The sequence below is a fragment of the Mustela lutreola genome, chromosome X (assembly GCF_030435805.1).
Source record: "Mustela lutreola isolate mMusLut2 chromosome X, mMusLut2.pri, whole genome shotgun sequence".
Lineage (NCBI taxonomy): Eukaryota > Metazoa > Chordata > Mammalia > Carnivora > Mustelidae > Mustela > Mustela lutreola.
The window spans coordinates 6,449,462-6,469,291 of record NC_081308.1 but is presented as its reverse complement, the minus strand read 5'-3'; the positions used below and the strand labels follow the sequence as shown (position 1 = coordinate 6,469,291).

The 19,830-nt window shown below is 49.4% G+C and overlaps 1 protein-coding gene across 3 annotated transcripts in view; it reads right to left on the bottom strand.

The window, feature by feature from the left end:
• Window positions 1-19,830, bottom strand: part of SHROOM2 (shroom family member 2) — a 133,217-nt gene that overhangs the window by 14,946 nt on the left and 98,441 nt on the right. For all 3 annotated transcript variants that reach the window (XM_059158298.1, XM_059158299.1, XM_059158300.1), the window contains one exon: window positions 4,693-5,328. In XM_059158298.1, coding sequence (XP_059014281.1) covers window positions 4,693-5,328 — 636 coding nt within the window. The remainder of the gene's footprint in view (window positions 1-4,692; window positions 5,329-19,830) is intronic.

Genomic DNA, 19,830 nt, shown 5'->3' with positions numbered 1-19,830 from the left:
TGGTTAAGTGTCTCTTGATTCGGCTCAGGGCAGGACATCAGGGTTGCGAGACCAAGCCCTGCACTGAGTTCTGCACTGGGTGTGGAGCCTGCTTAACATTTTCTCTCTCCCTCTCTCTCCTCTGCCTGTACATTCTCTCTTAAAAAAAAAAAATGGGGCGCCTGGGTGGCTCAGTGGGTTAAAGCCTCTGCCTTCAGCTCAGGTCATGATCTCAAGGTCCTGGGATTGAGCCCCATATCGGGCTGTCAGTGGGGAGAGTGTTTCCTCTACTTTCTCTCTCTGCCTGCCTCTCTGCCTCCTGGTGATCTCTGTCTGTCAAATAAATAAATAAAAATCTTAAAAAAAAAAAAAGGAAAAAAGAAAAAGATTAATAAAGAAGGTTTTGCAGCAAAAGGAGCTATGGGGGCCCCCACGCCGAAGGGAGAGAACACAGAATGGGTCAGTGCGATGGGCCTTCGTGCAGGGCTCCCCGAATGCCACATGGTGCCCTCAGCTACACCTCACTGGACCACACCCAGGGATCCTGTGGACCAGAGCCACAGGGACAAACCTGTTTCAACTGTTTTTAAAGGACGTATTGGAGAAAGAGAGCCATCTGCTGGTGCCCAAAATGGAAGGAAACCCTAAGTCAAAATCACAAAGCCAAAGTTCCACACTTGTTTCTAACTTAGCGGGCCAAGATCACATCTACAATGTGACCCTGATGGACTGAATTTTGTGTAGCACAAGGATCATTCCAGTGCTCTAAAGTCAGTCCTTTTTTTCACCTTCTGACTGGTGGCTGGGAACATAGTATTTTTTTTCCCTGTTTACTACAGTGTATGGGCTAAAATAATTTTGTATTCTCTTCTCTAAGTAGAAATTCTTAGATGTTTTACCTAGGTATTCATGTACAGTCGCCCCCAATGCCCTCTTTGCGAATAAATTTTAAAAGACACTGGCTCGGGCGCCTGGGTGGCTCAGTGGGTTAAAGCCTCTGCCTCAGGTCATGATCCCAGGGTCCTGGGATCGAGCCCTGCATCGGGCTGTCTGCTCCACGGAGAGCCTGCTTCCTCCTCTCTCTCTCTCTGCCTACCTCTCTGCCTACTTGTGATCTCTGTCTGTCAAATAAATAAATAAAAATATTTAAAAAAATAAAAATAAAAAAATAAAAGACACTGGCTCTGTGGAAAATACCGTTTAAATGTGCTGAACTGCAGAAGGAAGCTTTTGGCGTCTTATCCAGGTAAAGACAGAGAGACAAGAACCCCACTTCCCCTCTTCATTCCTTTAATTCCATACTTAGAAGCCTAGACCACCTATTCCTGAAAAAAAATTTTTTTTTTAAAGTCAGCGCTACACCCCAGGTGGGGCTTGAACTCATGACCCGGAGAGATCAAGAGTCCCATGCTCTCCCGACTTAACCAGCCAGGCGCTGCCCTCCTACTGACTGCTAAGTTGGCCTCTATTAATATCTTCCCCAACTTGTAGAGAAACTGGATTTCCAAGGCAGGAAGACAGTAAAAAAGAACACAATGAGAACATGTCCTTCGCACATTGACCTATTACTTCCCAGCAAAGCATCTCTTCCTGGTGTTTTCTAGCCATACGTGGTCTCTCCTCACGAAAACTGTCCAGACCTCCACATGTAACAAGCCTGATGAACTCTTACTCCAAAGTCAGGACAAAACACAGCAGATAAGACCTTAATGCAAACAGATCTCATCAATTCCTAATCAAAAGGCAAGAGCAGAGAGACAGAGGTGGGGTATGTTGAGCCACTCTCCAGCTCTATGTCCCGGGGCCCATTTCAAAGCGCTGGCTGCCCACGGGAGCCCGGCCCCACAGCAAGTGCCCCACGCAGCTCTGCTCACGTCCGCTGCCCATGGGAGCCCGTCAGCTGCACGCCGCTCTGGCTGGGATGAGCTACAGGACCTACTCAGGAGACCCTCACCCAGAGGCTCAGGGTGCACTGATGCTGTGCACGTGGCCACGAAGGAGGCCTCCCGGCACTCCACGGTTGTACGTGCCCAAATCGAAACAAGCTCTCTGGAAACTCCCCTGAGAATGCTTCTAGGATGGACCATGTGTCTGTTCCTGGCCACGACCCAAGAGGCTGCTGGCCGACATCTCTACTTTGTAGTTAAAAACAAAAAACCTACCAAGAACTTTTAAAGATTTGAAAGTAAGCTACCTAGCTTGAGGACAGGAGTTGATGTGTTTTTGGGGGGAGCACAAGCGCCTGTTCTGAAACCCCCGGGGCAGCGATGCTGCACGCTGCCCTCGGCGTCGGCTGCAGCCCCGCGCCGGCCACGGCACCTGCTCAGCAGGCGCATGGGTGCGAGCACCCCGGCGGGCAGCCGGCACACGCACATGTGGGACCGGGGAATACCGGAAGAAGGGAGACACCGGACACGGAGGGAGTGGAGGGGAGCGGCTCAAGCTCTGGAACCCCGAGTCTGCAGAGGGCCGGATAAGGACAGCAGCCCTGGGCTGAGCTCCGGCAACAGGCAGTGTGGCCAGCCCCGCTACGGCACGCTTTCCTTGCGGACCCGCCGCCAGTAGCGGACTGTGGGCACCGACCCTGGGCTCTGGCTTCTCCTTTGTCTCCCTGGTCCCTGGGACTGCACATGTTCATACCAGGACTGACCCACAACACACTGTGGGGAACATAATTCAGGATCCTTCGAGCAACTCCCTCGATAGCAACTTCCAGAGGCCGCACGGGCACCCCTGCCTCATTGCACTTCCAGAGACAGAGAGGACCTATTTGGGTGTGTGGGTCCTGACAGCGACCAGAGTTCAGCTCTCTATGAGCACTGGTACAACAGGAGACGTGGGCCCAAGACAACCTTTTCTGGCCCCCATGAGACAGTAGATGGAAAACTCAGTAGTGTGGGTCCCCAAAGAACCCTTTTCCCCTTGACCAGGATCTTCAATAATACCGTCACCGCTTATTGAAATTCCTCTTAAGCTCACAGGGAAGATGCAATGAGCAAATCAACACCTGCTTCAGGGAAGAAAAAAATGAAAGCTACTGCCTCCTTCCAGAGCGAACACAGGTCAGGAGCACCGTGGAGCTGTGGCTGTGGCTGTGGGAGGAGCCTGTGCTGCTCCCACTAGCCCCGCAGGGAGGGGGGCCGATGGGGGCCGAGGCCGGCTGGCTTGCAGCAGCAGCAGCAGCAGCACACGCTGGCCCCACCGCAGAGCACCGCACTGCCTTTCCTTCCTTTCACAACACAAAGTGTCACCTGCCGCTGCAAGGCTACTTCCATGATATCCACCTTGTGAAGGACACACAGCACAGTGATGGCCCCAAGATGCAGCTGTGGGAACACTGCCACACTCGGAGACACAGGATGATACCGGGAATGTGCTCTCTGCAGAGAGGTTTTGAAGTTACAGAGAAAAGGGAAGAAAGAAAAAGAAAGAAAGACAGAGTGAGCTTGAGACTTCAGAGCAGGAAGATCCCCCAGACCTTTCTGGGAACGGTGGAAACAGATGCATTCTGTGCCACCAGCCGTACAGGGCTCCAAGTGACATGTGGAATTTATTTTATTTCTCACTAACGGACGTGCGCACCGCCACAGGTGACTGCTGGCGACAGTGCGAGACGGTTGGGGACACCGTGAGCACTCCTGGCTGTGGGACGGACCTGGGGACGTGGAGAAGCACCCCTCACATCTGCTCATGAGATGCCAGGAGCAACCCTCCCTCTTCAGCAGGGACACCCAAAACATCTCCCGACACAGCTCGATGTGCCCTGGGGACAAACTGGCCCTCCCCCAGGTTGAGGGCCACTGCTCTAGAGAAGAGGAAAATTCTCCACTTCGGCCAGTTCTCGGCTCTTCACAGGCCCTCAGAGAGGAGGGAGAAAGGAAACAGCCCATGCTCTGGACTTGTCCACATGTCCCCGGCCTGACATCCGCTGATGTCTCAGTGAGCACGGCGGACAACCCCACGCCTGAAATTCTCACCGCAGCTCCGTGCACTGTGACAAACACTTCCTCTGCTGTCACGACAGGTGTACAGCAGATGGGCTCTTCACGTAAGATACAGGAAAAATCAATGTGGAGGGGCGCCTCCGGGGTACAGTCAGTTAAGTGGCCGACTCTGAGGCTGTGGCTCAGGTCACTATGTCAGGGTCCTGGGATCAAGCCCCACATCGGGCTCCATAATCAGCACAGACTCTGCTCTGGCCTCTCTCTCCCTGCCTCTCTCTTTGCCCCTCCCTACCCTGTGCCTGCTCTCTCTAAATAAAGAAAATCTTAAAAGAAAAAGGAAAAACAGCGTGGAAACACTGGACATTATGAAATATACCAATTTCTCCTGAAGGTCTCCTGCTTAGTTTAAACTGGATTCTGATTACAAACAGGTGCTTAGGGAAAACAAAGGCCTGATGCGCAGCTGCCCGTGCGAAAGGCACACATCCACACCCACCTTGGGTGAAAGGGGCAGGGGACGGTCCCCCACCTCCGCCACATACCCCTCGCTCCTGCGGAACAGGACAGTCCCCCCACCAAGTTCAAGATTCAACTGACCACTGCAGCTGTGCATTCTCCCCATGGCATCAGTCCCCAGGAGCAACTGAAAATCCCACATGAGGAGCCAAAGCAGGGCCCCCGGCATCAGCACCCAGGGGAGATGCGCCGGCAGCCTCCAGCGGGAGCCCAGGAAAGGGAAGAGCACAGGCCCACCGTCCCAGAACAGTACCTTGCGCAATTCTCGTCCTGGATCAGCAGGGGCGGTTTGTCGGTCAGCTTCTGGGGTGCGAACTGAGGAGAAGGGGAGCGAGAAGTCTCCATGGCGGACGTCGGCAGGGGCCGGAACCTGGAAGGGAGCGGGGCCTCACGCTTCGGACAGGCTGCGTGCTCGTCTACATGCCGCCCGCCGTGCTCGCTGGCCGCCCTCACACCGTCTTCCGGCTGCACACTACTCAGCTTCTCCACCAAGGGACACGGGCTGTGGGACAGGGACAGACGGTCCACACACGCCTCCAGGGCCTCCGGGGATGGCGGGGCCAGGGGCCGGCTGGGGGCACCTAGGTGAGCGGCCCCAGGCAGGCCACCGGCCAGGCCCTTGAGTTGCCTGGGTTCACGTTTGGGTGGTGGCGGCCTCTGTGGGGCTGGCTTCTTGGGGAGCGCTGCGGTGTTCACGGGCCTTGGGTCCTGCCCCCAAGTGTGCAGGGCGGAAGGGGTGTCCGGCACGTGTGGTCCTGGGCCGAGTGTTTCCTCTGGGTATCTGTAATCTCGAGGTAGGGTCCCCGCTCGGCAGCGGGCCTCCTGGGACGGCTCCGGAGGGTCCTGCTGTGCTGCCGAACCAACCTCTGGACACTGGGCATCTGCTTGTCTAGAGGGAGAAAGTATAAAAATGAGCAAATGATTATAAGTAACATCTTCTCTCCAAATGGGACTAAAACCCAGATCTGTATAATCTTAAACTGTCTGAAGGAGTTAAATCCGTGTACGTTTTCCCGTACATGTGCACACACAAGTTGCATTCTGGGGCAAAAAAATTTATACAAACGTTTTAAAAAACTACGTTGATGAAAATTCTCCTACGGCTATATTCAGAAATCCTTATTTTGTGTCACAACAGTATTTTTATGTGGCTTACTTTGGGAAACTGCCACATACAAAGGGTTAGAACTTTCAAACATGAGCCACAAATCCATTTATTAATAATAACCTTTAAAAAAACCCCTTTAAAATCAGTCATGTGTTACTAAAAACGAGAAAAACACAGACTTTTGGGCACTGCAAGCAGCTCACTGATGTTTCCATCCTGTGATCTGTTTCCAGTTCTATCTTCACTTTCTGGGCACGTATATGTGTGTTTAGTATGTGCACCCCCCCTCCACGGAAAGACCCCCCCCCCCACCGCAGGCTTCCCTGGCACACATCTGTGCTGTAGCCAACTCTCATGGGCTAACAACGACCAAGCCCGAAACAAAGCAGGGGCGCATCTTTGCCAACACATGGTTTCTTTTGACTGGAGTCACAAAGTGAGCCTCTGATGGGATCTCCAGTTTAGGGAAGAACAGTTTTGCACTGAGGAGACAACTGTGCTGTTAAAGGAAACTCTAAGAAGGGCAGCAATGGGAGAACCAGGAGACAGAGCACCAGCGCCCAGGCGAGACGGAACCTCCTAGGTAACAGTCAGATAAGGCTTTCCCCTGACACGCTGGGCAGGAACCTCATTCCAGTGCCTGCCTTGGGACCCAGGAGTGAGCTGGCCCCCTGGGACAGGATGCCTGGCCTGAGTGTTACAGACGTCCCAACCATCCCCACCCACGGCTGCCGTTCTGCAAGTCTAGTGTCCTGCGCACATCCCTCTGACCATGTCCTCGGGAGAAGTAGAAACCCACACCATGCCCAATTCCCTCCTGCTTCCCATGGTCCACCAGCGGGGCCAGCCCCCCAACCCTGCGCTGTGGGGGACACAGCCAGACCCTGCCCCACCTAGAAGCCAGAGGCTCTCCGTATCTGGAAGAGGGCACAGGAACTTAAGTCCCAGCAGGGCCCAGAGAGAGACAGGGCAGCACTGATGTCTGTGGACAAGAAGCGAACATAACGCCTCAGTTTAGAAGACACACCGTGACAAAACAGCCAAGCACAAGAGCTTAAAATATTAACCCAGTTCCCGAAGTTAGCTATTTCAGAAAAAAAACAAAAACAAAAACCAAAAAACAAACAAAAAAACACGATCAGGTATACACTAAAAGAAGCTAGAAGTTTTCAAAATAACTTGAACACCGCAACGGATGTTTGCAGAACAGAGTTGAGCAGCTGTCTGGCTGCCGAATCACACTTTATCCCCGTGGAACTGAGAATGCAATGCGAGACGTGCAACTCATGGCTTAGGTGTGTGCGAGGGGGTCTGACCTGGGGGCGCAATGCCTAGGTCTCCCTGCCATCCAGCCACTGTGCCTCTGAAGACCATAAAATGTTTAATTCACGACAATTCACAAGTGCCTCCCCAATATTTCGTTTCAAAGAGCTGAGCCACATTTGCATCTTTTCTCCTCTCCTACTAACATGCTTGAAATACAGCATCCGCAGACCTGCAGGAAAGCAGCTGGTGCTCACAGACACACACAATTTAGCTACAATGTATTGCTTAAATCTAAATGCTTTCCAGATTCTAGGTGCATGTGGATTCACATTTAAAATATAAATTAACATTTAACAAGTGCATGTGGATTCACATTTAACATGTTATCGATATATGTTATCTGTAGCGTGGGTTCTCTATAGAGGTCTTCCCAGAAACACAAGAGAACTCGCAGATGTGGAAATAAGGACTCAGAGCGAAAGATCGGCTGCACAGAGCGTGCCCAAGGGCTGTGTCCCGGCTTCTGTCAGGCACGAGGTCCCACAGGCTCCCTTCTGTCTCCCTTGTGGGGCATCCTTTGCTGGGCTCTCACTTCAAGTATAAAGTCAATGGTGATAGTAAGAGCCACAGATAAAGAAAATAAGGATGTCTGAAGGATCCGTCAGCGAAAGCATCAAAGACTTTTGCTCCCGGATATTCCCAGAGCAGTGCATCAAGCCATCCAAAGGCACACTGAAAAGGCAGCTGCATTTTAGCGTCCCAGGAATTCACATGCAGCGTTGGTAGCTCTCTGTCATACAGAACATGCTAATGACACGTTATGAAGGGGAACACTGCTCCCGTGGGTCCAGGACGGGGGAGGCCCAGCGGGCTCCATGCACCGCAGACTCCCCAAGCCCTGCCGCGTGCTCCGGGGCTGGACCCTGCCCGCGCCATCCTTTCTCCTGGGAGAGAAACGCCCGAGGAAAGGCCATGGTGAACGCTGTTCAGTGGCCCACACCCCCAGTGACAGGGCAGAGAGGACCAAAGGGCCAAAAAGAAAAAGATAGTGGATATACGCATCCAGACACACATACACAGCAAATGCTCTGGAAATCCCCCCCCCCCAACTGCTCTCACATCGGCAGTTTTGATCTGGGTATGGAGAGGGCCAGGCCCACGTCTAAATGCCATTTCCGTATTGGAGAGGAAGCCGCTTTACTTCCAGACTCCACCTGCTCATGACGAGTCCTGTGGCAGCCCTGGATTTGTCCGTCTGGGTCCCAGTTTTCTGCTCCCCATCACACAGGCCCTTGGCTCCTGGTCGCCCCCAGCACGGGACAGGTCTCACTCTCCAGTGACTGCTGTTCAGTCTCTGCTCTCACTGGGCTTGTGCTCTCACTCCTTCTCTCTCCCTCAAATAAATAAATGAATAAAATGTTAAAACAAAACAAAACACAGCTTGTCTGCCCTGTATCTGTGCAGAACATAACCAGCCAGGTTGTCTGAAGAACAACAACTCCACCAGGGAAGCAGACAAGACAAGGCTGCGCACGCACGGGACGCTCACCGCGCAAGTCCAAGTCTCCCGAAGGAATCCCCGGCGTCCTGCTCATCTTCCCGCCCCCCATGGAAATCCCAACAGACACGTATCACCTCGAGGAAGCACAGGCAGAAAGGTCTTCTGTCCACACAGCACCCCACAAAGGCCAAACGATGTGGGGAAAGATGACAGGCAAGGCGTGGGAATGCTGAGAGCGCCAGAGAGGTCATCAACCGATCAACTGACTGATTCACTAAGGACCACACAGAAATGCTCTAGAAACGTCTCACACTGCACGAACACCCAGCAATGGTGGCACCATCCGCTCTTTCCTGAAAGAGGCCAGATGAGCACAGAACTTCAGCCATGGTGAACCCCTGTAGGTCAGAGGCTGTCTGGTTGTCCTATCCCAGTTTCCAAGCATGCAAACAGGATCTGCCAGTCGAGCAGACAGATATGCCTGTGACGATGGGGACAGCAGTTTCCCTACGTCCTGTTCCAACTCTGTCTTGGAGAATCATGTTGCGGGATGACAGGAGCCCTGAAATCATTTTTGATTCAGTCCTTTCTTTATTGTAACGTCTCCACTAAAGTTTTTCTCTCTGCACCAATCCCAAATAGGCTCTCTCTTTGTGATTCTAACATCACTTTAGAATGAAGATGGATATGTCCTCTGTAGTTGAGTGGAGAACGGATTCATAGAGAGATTCCACTCACAGATGATCCAAAACCGAGTGTACAATCACAGACTTCAGGTAGGGCTGGTGTCCAATCACAGAAAACACGTATATTTAGAGATTATAATCTGCGACGGCCCAGCAAGTATCCAGCTCTGTTTTCAGAACACCTGTTTTGAATCTATTCCAGGCCTTTTTTTTTTTTTTTTTTTTTTTTAATATGGCTAGAGACCCTCATTCCTGGTTCCAAGATGTGACACTTGGGAAAAATCATGCAAATTCCTTCTGTCAATCAAAGCTCCAGGCCAGTTAGAATCAAAAGCTCAGACAGATGGAATGAAAATGACATTTGCATGTGATTTGTTAGCTGTGTTTTCTCCTAGCATTCTGTTTTTGGCTGTCCTAAAAATATGTTTTGTGCAAAGTTCAAAGTGTGGGCAAGCCTGATACCAAATGCGATATTTTCTTTTTAAGAAGTGGCCGAACTGATGAAATCAGGATTGCAGGGGCGAGTGGGGCTTGTCAAATGACGTCACTCAGCGGCCGGCCACAGACTGCACTCAGCCTGCGCTGCGAGTTTGACCCGGTGACTCAGCAGGACGCCACTAGTCTTCTGTGTCCTCGGGAAATGCCACCAGTCCCCCCATGGCCCAGTAGAGACCGGTCATCTCTTCTGATGGAGGTTCGGGTGCTCTGGTTAGGCCACACGTGGAGCACCCAGGACTCCCCTCTCAGCATGTGTCAACCAATGTCTGACCAGAACGTAACGGAAGCAGGATACGAAATGCAAACTATGAGAGACACAGGGTAAAGAAAAGTCCCCTCTGACTTCTGATGCCCTGAATAGCTCTTTCCACAGGGCATGGGATGCTATTACCGATTTGAAGCCCATCTAAAGAAGATGGGGACAAGGTCATCAATGGTCCAGGCTTTTTGATCCTCCCAGGCGCGATGCTACTCTATCCATATTTATTTCTCGGGTTTGTAAAAAGGAGCGTGATGCTGCAGGTACACGCAGCCTCCTGAGACTCTGCCCTTACCCCAACCCCTCACCTCCTTCTCACCCAGAACAAACCCTGCCCTCATGGACGAGAGCAGGGCAGTGTTTTCGTCTGATATTTTGGTTTTAAAGCTTTTTTAAGGAAGACCATTTCCACCAGATACTGGAGGGCACATCCAGTCTGCCCCCAGTATCCACCCTCTAGGGTCAACCACTTTGCACTCCTGGTTCATTTTATTTCCTGAACCCAACCCTCCAATTCTCCAGAGCATTCTAAAGGAGTGTAGGGGGTGACTTCAGACATACAAATCTAAGCTCTTCTAAACCACCCCCCCCCCCACCAGAAGCCAGGCCTGGCAGAGGTAGGGGCTGATGAGGACACACATGCCTGCAAACCTGTATCTGAGCGAAAGCCTTCCAGCAATGTGGATTTTCTGCCAGCGTGGAGAATCTCGGCTCTATGGGACTCTCCCTTCCCCAATTCTGTATCTCCCATTTTTCTCCCCTCCCTTTTTAAAAAAAGATTTTACTTATTTATTTGACAGAGAGAGTGAGAGAGAGAGGGAACATAAGCAGGGGAACTGGGAGAGGGAGAAGCAGGCCTCCTGAAAAACAGGGAGCCAGATGTGGGCCCCGATCCTAGGACCCTGGGATCATGACCTGAGCTGAAGGCAGATGCCTAATGACTGAGTCACCCAGGCACCTCCATGTCTCCCATTTTCCTAACCACTTGATATGAATACTAACAATTATTTCTGAGCCTAGTCCTCGGCTTGGCATGTCGCTCTAAAACTAGATTATCGTCATCTGAAAAAACAGCAACGTTAAGTGCCCCTGGCTACCAGCCGCGGAGGAACCAATCCTTGATCCTTAATCCTCCACCCAGAAAGAGTTCTCAAACCCTGAGCCCAGGGGATTTGGCTCTTGGGCTGTAATTCACCAAACCCTGGTCTAGAGGGCAAGGCAGATATTAATTCCTTAAAAACTCAAGCTCATTTTGAAAAGTACTATGAAGAACATATGAGGAGAATGGAATACCAAAGTGGAGAAGAGCTCTTTACACCAAGAGCAGGGTCTGTTGAGTTCTTTTAAAGCTATGATTTTATAACTTTTATGGGCATTTTTTAGCTACTGATGGGAGCAACAGTCTCTTGTGACCAACGGCATGTGAACCAGAGTGGAGTGTGTCACAAACTGTCACTTGAAATCATTAGAAGCAGTTAGAAGGAAAAATCGGATCAGATCAATATTTTATGATGGCAGACATTCCATTCATCTCAATAGTAGTTTTGGGAACATCTCCGGTGCTTAAGTTTTTATGAGGTATGATCTGTTGTTAGTAAGGAACTTAAATGCTACTACAAGCATTGTAGCACAGGTAACAAGCAATAAATGAATTGGAGTTCACCTTAATTCTTGCCCCAGATCTACATGCTTTTCCTCTGACCCACTAAAATTTTTAAAACCACACGTTTGAATTCCTAGAATCTCGCTATGGATTTGGGAGTTCTTCACATTACAAAACATTTTCACCTCTTTTCTTCCCCCCACACACCATAATTTTATTAAGGTATTGTTTATATACCATAAAATTCAAGCCATCAGAGGTCTGGGTAAATGTACAGAGCTGTGTGTTCACCACCACAGTCGAGTCTAAATAGAATTGCACTGTCCCAGAAAGTTCCTGCTTGCTCTCAGGCAGTCATCATGGCCTGGCTTGAAACCACTGTGAGTTGCTCAGTGTTCTTATCTGGCAGGAGAGCCTACTTCAGGCAAATGTAGATTTGTCTTAGAACTACAAACCAACCCCCCACTAAAATGACAGGGAAATGCCCCATTTCAATAAATTTGAGGGGGAACCTAACCACAACTTTCACAAATTACATTTTCTGAAAGCAAAGGCATCCTACAGTAACTTTTCCAGATTGTGAAATAAAGTATTCCATGTGACAGATCCCCCATGATGGACATTTCCAACCTTCTTCTTTCCTCCATTTACCACACTTTATCAACATACACACATTTTTGTCATAATTAGCATGGAAACTAGAGAGCTTGGTCCTCTCCCCCGGACACTTCCAGTGTCTCCTCTCACCATCACCAAATCAAGGCCAGGCTGCAGTCTTGATCTTCTAGGCTCCCCCTATCATCCTTCCCAAGCCACTTACGAGTCCTCAGGGACTCCTGCAACATACATTTTGGACAGGAGCCGTTCCCTGCCATCGATGCCTCATGGTTTCCAGATCTCCGCTTTGAACCATACTCTTCAGGAGATGCCCTAGAGACACCATTCCTGTTTTCTTTAAGATCCAAATGAAGTGCAACCTTTTCCATGGAGGGTTTCCCAGACCTGTTGACAAACATAACCCCTTCTCCGCTGAACCCCCATAAGGACTTAATGTGTTTGTCCCCACACTGTTCTTATTTCATCTATGTTATTTTCATTTACTATCGATCTTCCTGGGTACATTGCCAGCACCCACCTCTGTCCCTGGCACACAGCAGCCTTCAACAAAGACTCAGGGAGGTAACAGGGAGAAAGGGAGTGGGGAGAGGAAGACAAGGCTGGCAGGCTGATTTTCTTGCGCCTTCTGACTACTCTAGATCACAGCATTTACATTTATTTCTGGGTCCCTCTGAAATCCATGTGTTACATGCTAACACCCACCCCCAACAGGAAGGTGTGAGGTGGCGGGCGGGGCCTTTGGGAGGTCATGATGTCAGGGCGATAGAGTCCTCAGCCATGGGACAGCGTGCTTCTAGAGGAGACACGAGAACGCCTGCTGCCTTGCTCTCCGCTCTCCCCCACCTAAGGACAGAGCGGACAGAGCGAGAACACAACCCTCTACAAGCCAGGAGGCGGGTCTCAGCAGGCAGCAAATCAGCTGCGCTCCCTCCCGTCTTGGACTTCCAGCCTCTGGAACCGTGAGCAATCACGGTCAGCTCACGGTAGTCTGTTACGGATTATTCTCCCCAAGAAGAGAGAAGAGCTTTCGAGGGAGACTCTCTCTGAGCCTGATTCAATTTTATAGGCTCTCTGGTGCCTGACCACAGAAATACAGACCAATTACCAGAAACACATTGGTCCTCTGAAGACTGTGCTGCTTCCTGTCTCGTGGCAATGAAAACATAGGCGCAAACGCACCCACGCATGCGCACGCACAGGCACGCACACCCACGCATGCGCACGCCAGCGTGCGGGAGCGGAGAAACCTGGGACAGCATCTCCCGCTGCTCCCTGGTCTGAAAGGAGAGGAGGACTGCGTGCGTTGGCTCTTCTCTGTAGCGGGCTCCTGCCTTCTTCCAATTTCACGTCACACCGCCGTGAATGTCGCAGAAATAAGTGGCTCACGGTTTCAGTTATGCTTACTTGCCCGTGAAAGGCCACTGGAAGTCACTCGATTTTTCAACAAAGTGGGGACCGTAATAAAAAATATGAACTCGCGACTGAGTGGCCTTTCGCTCTTCCCACTTTGTTTATGTCTATAGTTATATGGCTTCTAATGACTTTATTTTGACATACACCACGCCAAAACATTTGACCACTCAGGGTGTAAGTATCAAAGGAAAACACACAACTGGAACATACGAAAATGAACATAAACGTATCACAACGAGAGGAAACAGAAGGGAGAAACACACAAGCATGGACAAATGCTCAAATGAGCAAATGCTAGAATACCCGGAGGTCTGGTGGTTGTGCCTCCGCGGACCTGGAGCACTGAGAAGCCAAGCACGTTTTCCATTCTTCAGCAGAGATGACCCTATTACTAACCTCCATTTGCAGAAAGCAAGCATGACAGACACAACTCAGCATTTCCAGCACAGTGAGGCCCCAAGAGCCCAAGTCTCTTGTTTCCTAACCTGAGCTAGGTTGGAGACTTCATCTCTGACTCCTGCTTTCTGTCTGCAACACCACGTTAGATGTTCTCCTAAAACACTGGTTCTTCTCTGCCTGAGCAGTTTTATCTTTTTTGCAAACCTGCCGGAGAATATTGCAGGTGGCGGTCTACAGCTCATAGGAAATTCATGCCCACAGAGCCCCAAATGGTTATGCTTTCTACAGCAGGAATGCAAATGCCAGCACACAATCGCCAGGAGCCAGCAGAATGGGAATGGACTGCACACAGCCACCAGCTAGGGGCAATGACATGATCAACACTAGTACATGAAAAAGGAAAAAACCTACTATAACCAACCGTAAATGTTTGAAAAGCACACAGCAGATCTATCTATAACCTAAATAACAATAATCAAGAAGGAAAGTCCCCATGCCCTACAGGAAAAAGAACGAAAATGAACACAAGCTGTGAGCAGTAATGAACAAGAGAAAAAAAAAATACAAATGGCTAGGCAACACACAAAGTTTAACTTTGCTAGTTCCTGAGAAAATGCAAGTTAAAAATGAAATAACTAGGAGGTGCCCAGGTGGCTCAGTCAGTTAAGCGTCTGACTCTTGATCTCAGCTCATGTCTTGATCTCAGGGGCATGGAGCCCACTGGAAGGCAAGAAGGACAGATGGACAAATGAACATTTTTGGCTATTGAGTCACAGGATTTTTTAAACATCCACTATGGGCACGGTTGTGGGAAGGGCAGGACTGTCCTAGGCTGTTGGGTGACTGGGCATAAATAGTACACATGTCATGGAAGGCTTCTTGGGCATATTTCCCAAAAGCCTGCCTTGCGATTCCAGATCTAGAATTTTATTCTGAGGAAATTAGCTTGCCGGACCATGAATATTTTACAAGATGTTTGCTACAGTATTACTTGTAACTGTGAAAGACTAGAGACAACCCAAAGAGTTCACTGGACCTCTACTGGCCACTCGTATCTCAGAATGCCATGCATCATATATAGAACTTCCTTCTATTTTTACTAAGATTGTTTTAATTAGCATAGCAGATTTTAAAATATATCCTTAAAAAAAAAGACAAACAACAAAAAAACCTCCCACCAAACTGTAGGGGTGCCTGGGTGGCTCAGTTGGTTGAGTGTCTGCCTTCGGGTCTGGTATGATCCCAGGGTCCCGGGATCCAGTCCTGCATCAGGCTCTTTGCTCTGCGGGGAGCCTGCTTCTCCCTCTCCTTCTGCCTGCCACTCCCTCTGCTTGTGCACTCTCTCTCTCTCAAATAAATAAATAAAATATTTTAATATATTTACAACCTAGGGGGCCATAATCTTCAAATTAGTAAAAATTCTTTTTTTTTTTAAAGATTTTATTTATTTATTTGAAAGAGGGAGAAAGAGCACAAGTAGGCAGAGAGGCAGGCAGAGGGAGAGGGGGAAGCAGGTTCCCTGCTGAGCAGGGAGCCCAATGAGGAACTCGATCCCAGGACCCTGGGATTATGACCTAAGCTGAAGGCAGTCGCTTAACAAACAGCCACCCAGGCGTCCCAAACTAGTAAAAATTCTCTCAAAAACATACGTCAAGCTCATGAAATTAAGGAGCCATTCTGAATGTGGGGTAATTATTTGGTAAAAGATGGAAATAGGGGGCGCCTGGGTGGCTCAGTGGGTTAAAGCCTCTGCCTTCGGCTCAGGTCATGATCCCAGGGTCCTGGGATCGAGACACCCGCATTGGGCTCTCTGCTCTGTGGGGAGCCTGCTTCCTCCTCTCTCTCTCTGCCTAGTTGTGATCTCTGTCTCTTAAATAAATAAATAAAATATTTAAAAAAAAAAAGATGAAAATAGAATTATAATAGTATATTCTTCCCATAATTGAAGAGAAAATCATTTGCTTTGTCTTCCTCCTACAACAACTAAATGTGATCCGAAATTCTACAATCTCACACCCGAGGAGAGCGTCTACTTACTGCTACTTGCCTGAACCAAATTTGGAAATGGGTGATTTACCCAATAGGCTTTTGATATACTTATTGTACGTAAAAGTTGACCTTCTAGACTGTATACCTCTATGAAGTGTCTCATACGTGAGTGCATGTGTGTTGCACATATATACACACACATGCATGTGTATATCTGTGTTAAACACCTTCCTAGAATTTCTAATTACTCCACCTTTCGTTGCCTTTGAGCACGTTTCAGGGCCCACTGCCTAGATTCCGTAACAGTCATTCAGTAACACTCGGTATGCACGTGACCCCGCAGAGCACCTCGCTTGTCAGCCGCTGACTTTGTGGGGTGCTGGCGCCCAGCCCCGAGGCAGGTCTAGCTGTCCGGGGCGCTGCCACGGTGTCGGCAAGCCGGCCGGCGCGAAGTGCAGGCTGCTGATGGGCGCGCCCGTTCCCTCTAAGTGGATCACAGAGCTACTCCACGCGTGTGTGTCTCCTCTCCACGTCTACGTCTTCTTTCATGTGAGTGTTGGCTGCACGGGAGTCAGACAATGTGACCTATGGGCCTGGAGGGTGACCTTAGGGGGAATTCAAGTCCCCGGCTTCTCTCCCTGAGAATGAAACGCTATTACGGCTTAACGTGACCTTAGAAATCAGTGACTCCAAATGCCTGCTGTTATGGACAAAGGAATGGAGGATCAGAAAGCCTGGGTGACCTGCAAATTTACACCCACATGGGGTTGGGACACACATCCCCCGTCTCTGTCTGATGAGGGGTTCTTGGTACTACACACCCCCTTGGGAGACCACCTTGGGATTCCTTCTCACTGCACCTTCAGCACGCTGGACGTGGGCCGCGAACGTTCGCAAGAGGCGGGGTTTGGCAACATGTACCACAATCTCTGCTCAGCCCGTATTCACCGGTAGGACCTTTCCAACATCAGAGGTGGGGGGTATCGATCAGCAGGAACCTACCAGGTGAAAAACCAGCCAAAGTGCATATATGGGCTCTCCACGAACTGGCTCTGTGAATCCAGTCACTTAAGGCCCACTTTGTTTACGTAGAATGAACACCACATGCGATGTGGTAAGACCCAAGATATATGTGGGGAAGGGGCGCTCTGTGAACTTTAAAAATTAACAGAAGGGATTCTGCAAATTTTTTTTTTTTTTTAAAGATTTTATTTATTTATTTGACAGTCAGAGATCACAAGTAGGCAGAGAGGCAGGCAGAGAGAGAGGAAGGGAAGCAGGCTCCCTGCTACGCAGAGAGCCTGATGCGGGGCTCGATCCCAGGACCCCGGGATCATGACCTGAGTGAAGGCAGAGGCTTTAACCCACTGAGCCACCCAGGCGCCCCTGCAAATTTTTTTTTTTAAGGCGAAAAACTCAGTAACTCTTAAGATCTTTTCAGACATCCAGCTATGTGTGTAAGCCTCCCAGAAAGGACCTGACCATCTAGGAAAAGCCAGCTAGAAAGCACTAGTGGCCACTAACCAGCAAAATACAGATGGGCCCAGTGGACACAAAACAGCGACCTTGTTTCTGCTACTTCACCACCTTAATCTTCTGAAATTTTAAGACACAGACGAGGCAAAGAATTACAAGCATTAAAAGTGAAACAAATGCATTCTAAAGGCCACATGAAATATTAGCTGCCAATACACCTCTGAAATCCAAAGGTGCACTCTGGGGAAGGAGCCAGTTCGAGCAGAACAAGGAGCAGCAAACACGCGCTTCCCAGGGTCACGTCTCTCTGGCTGGGCAGGAGACGCCGAACCCAACCCAGACAGATCATACCAACATATGTGGTTATTTTGGGTACTACTCTAAAAAAATTACTTCTGAGTCTATTCTGTTCACACATCTATGAGAATACCCTGCACATTTTTTATTTAAGGGGTGTGAGTGTGTGTGCACACGTGAAAGAAAAAGACAGAGAATGTTTTTCCACCACCACGCATGACAAAAAGCCAGTGTAGAGATGTACCTCTCCCTACCATCTGTGGAATACTTTTCTGCAATGTAATCATAAACAATATTCAGACAATAGCCCCTCAAAGATTCTGCTTTGCAAGGAAAAAAGGCCAGCCGGCCAGCCAATCCGTACCAAATTTTCCAATATTTTATGTGACATGTTTCATTCATTCATTCTGTAAGTCTTCAATGTGTAAGGGTCTCTAATTATTTAATTATAAATGCTGTCAGGCAGATTTCTGAAAAGCTTTCTTCCAACTCCTTTTCCTTTTTCCTTCTCACCAGCATGACCGCGAACACGTGCATTTTTTTTAAACACATGCATTTTAAAATAACTGCTACCCTGAGTCCGTAAATGCAGACCCATCAGCAGATACGTGTGTGTGCGTGTGTATGCACACACAGATACACACACACACACATGCAGCAATTTCTCAGAAAATGGCATCCTCCCTCCACACACAAAAGCCTCCATCAGTAAAGGCAAAGCATTTCCATCAATCAGAAATACGGCCACAGATGTTTCTTTTATGATACAAAAGGTCAAAGAAAAAAAAAAAAGATTCATAGCACATGTTTGCTGAAACCTGTAAAGAGACGACATGCCTCTCAGCTGTCACTATCACATGAGAGAGCAAAATCTAAGAACTGGAAAACACCCAGAACCACACTGATTCCATGTTCTCCAGTGAGATGTTTTCACTGCAATTAGCAATCAGGCTATGTGTGAATTTACCCACAGAGCATTTTTTTCATGACTCAACATGCACACCTGATTTTGCCCCCCCCCACCCGCCAACTGCCCCTTTTCCATGTGGCTGACTCACCAATTTCCTTTCAATATCAGCAGTCAGGGTCTCAGTCATGAAAATGCTAATTTCTTACTGGCATGGAAAAAAAGAAAAGGCCAGACAAGGAACACGATCCTTGTGCAACGCTGGCCTTCCGCAGGGAGGGCAGAGGTCTGCAGCTCTCACGTGGAGCAAGGCTCCCACATGCCACGGCTACCGGTCACACCTGCACGACGACTTGCAGCCCGGAACGCTGGACTGAAAGGCACTGCTTTCTAGTTTCAGCGCACTTCTAGCCAACTGCAGAGACCAAAGCTGCAAAATGTGCATATATCTATCTGCACACAAGTGGCACACACGCAACATGCCCGTACACACACGTGCACGCATGCAGGCTCGAGCTGGGAACTGGACCCTGATTTGCATTCTTCTTCATTTTCAGGCAGAACAATAAACAAGGGAGATCTCTGCAGATCTCCTCAGATCTTACCCCACTGCACTGCGAGCTGACAACCTGCTTTTAAAGACAGGAGGACAAAAGAAACGCTCTAACTACAAATGCTGGGCTGGCCGACAGTCCCATCCTGGGTGAGCTGCCTTACGAACAAATGCAGGAGGTGCTTACCGGCTCCCCGCTCACTGCCGTCTGGGTGGTGGTGGGCCGTGAACGCTGCGGTCCGCCTCCTCCAGGGACCGGCAGCCGCGCTCTGCCGCAGCCCCTGGGTCTAGCTGCCTCCGGCACAGAGTCTCAAAGCCACGCTCACAGCAGCTGGCCTGTCTGTGCCTGCCGCCTCGTGATGGACAAGTTCACGCAGGCTCCGTCAACTCTAACCTCCGAGACTCAAACAACTCCTCCTGACCTCAGGGTGAACATTCCCAAGGCTTCTATGCTTAGACCCCCGAAAGACTTGCCCTTTTTAAAACCCCAAAAGCCTTGGGTGTCTTCCTCCTTATACTTTAAAAAGGGGGAAAATAGAGGAAAGCCCACAGAACACATTTCACGCAGCTTTACTATTTAACTATGCTAATCACATAGTATGTGTGATACACAGTTCAATCCAACCATTATAAAATCAGATGGAACAAATGAAAGAAAAAAAGTCCCACTGAATAGCCTAATTTATATCTATCTGTATCCTATTTGTCCTTTTGGGTTTATTACACACTCACTGGGAACGTAATCCAGCAAACAACTAACAAAGTATTTCCGGAAGTTTTACTGTGTGCAAAGCATTCAGTGAGGAAGACAAAGAAGT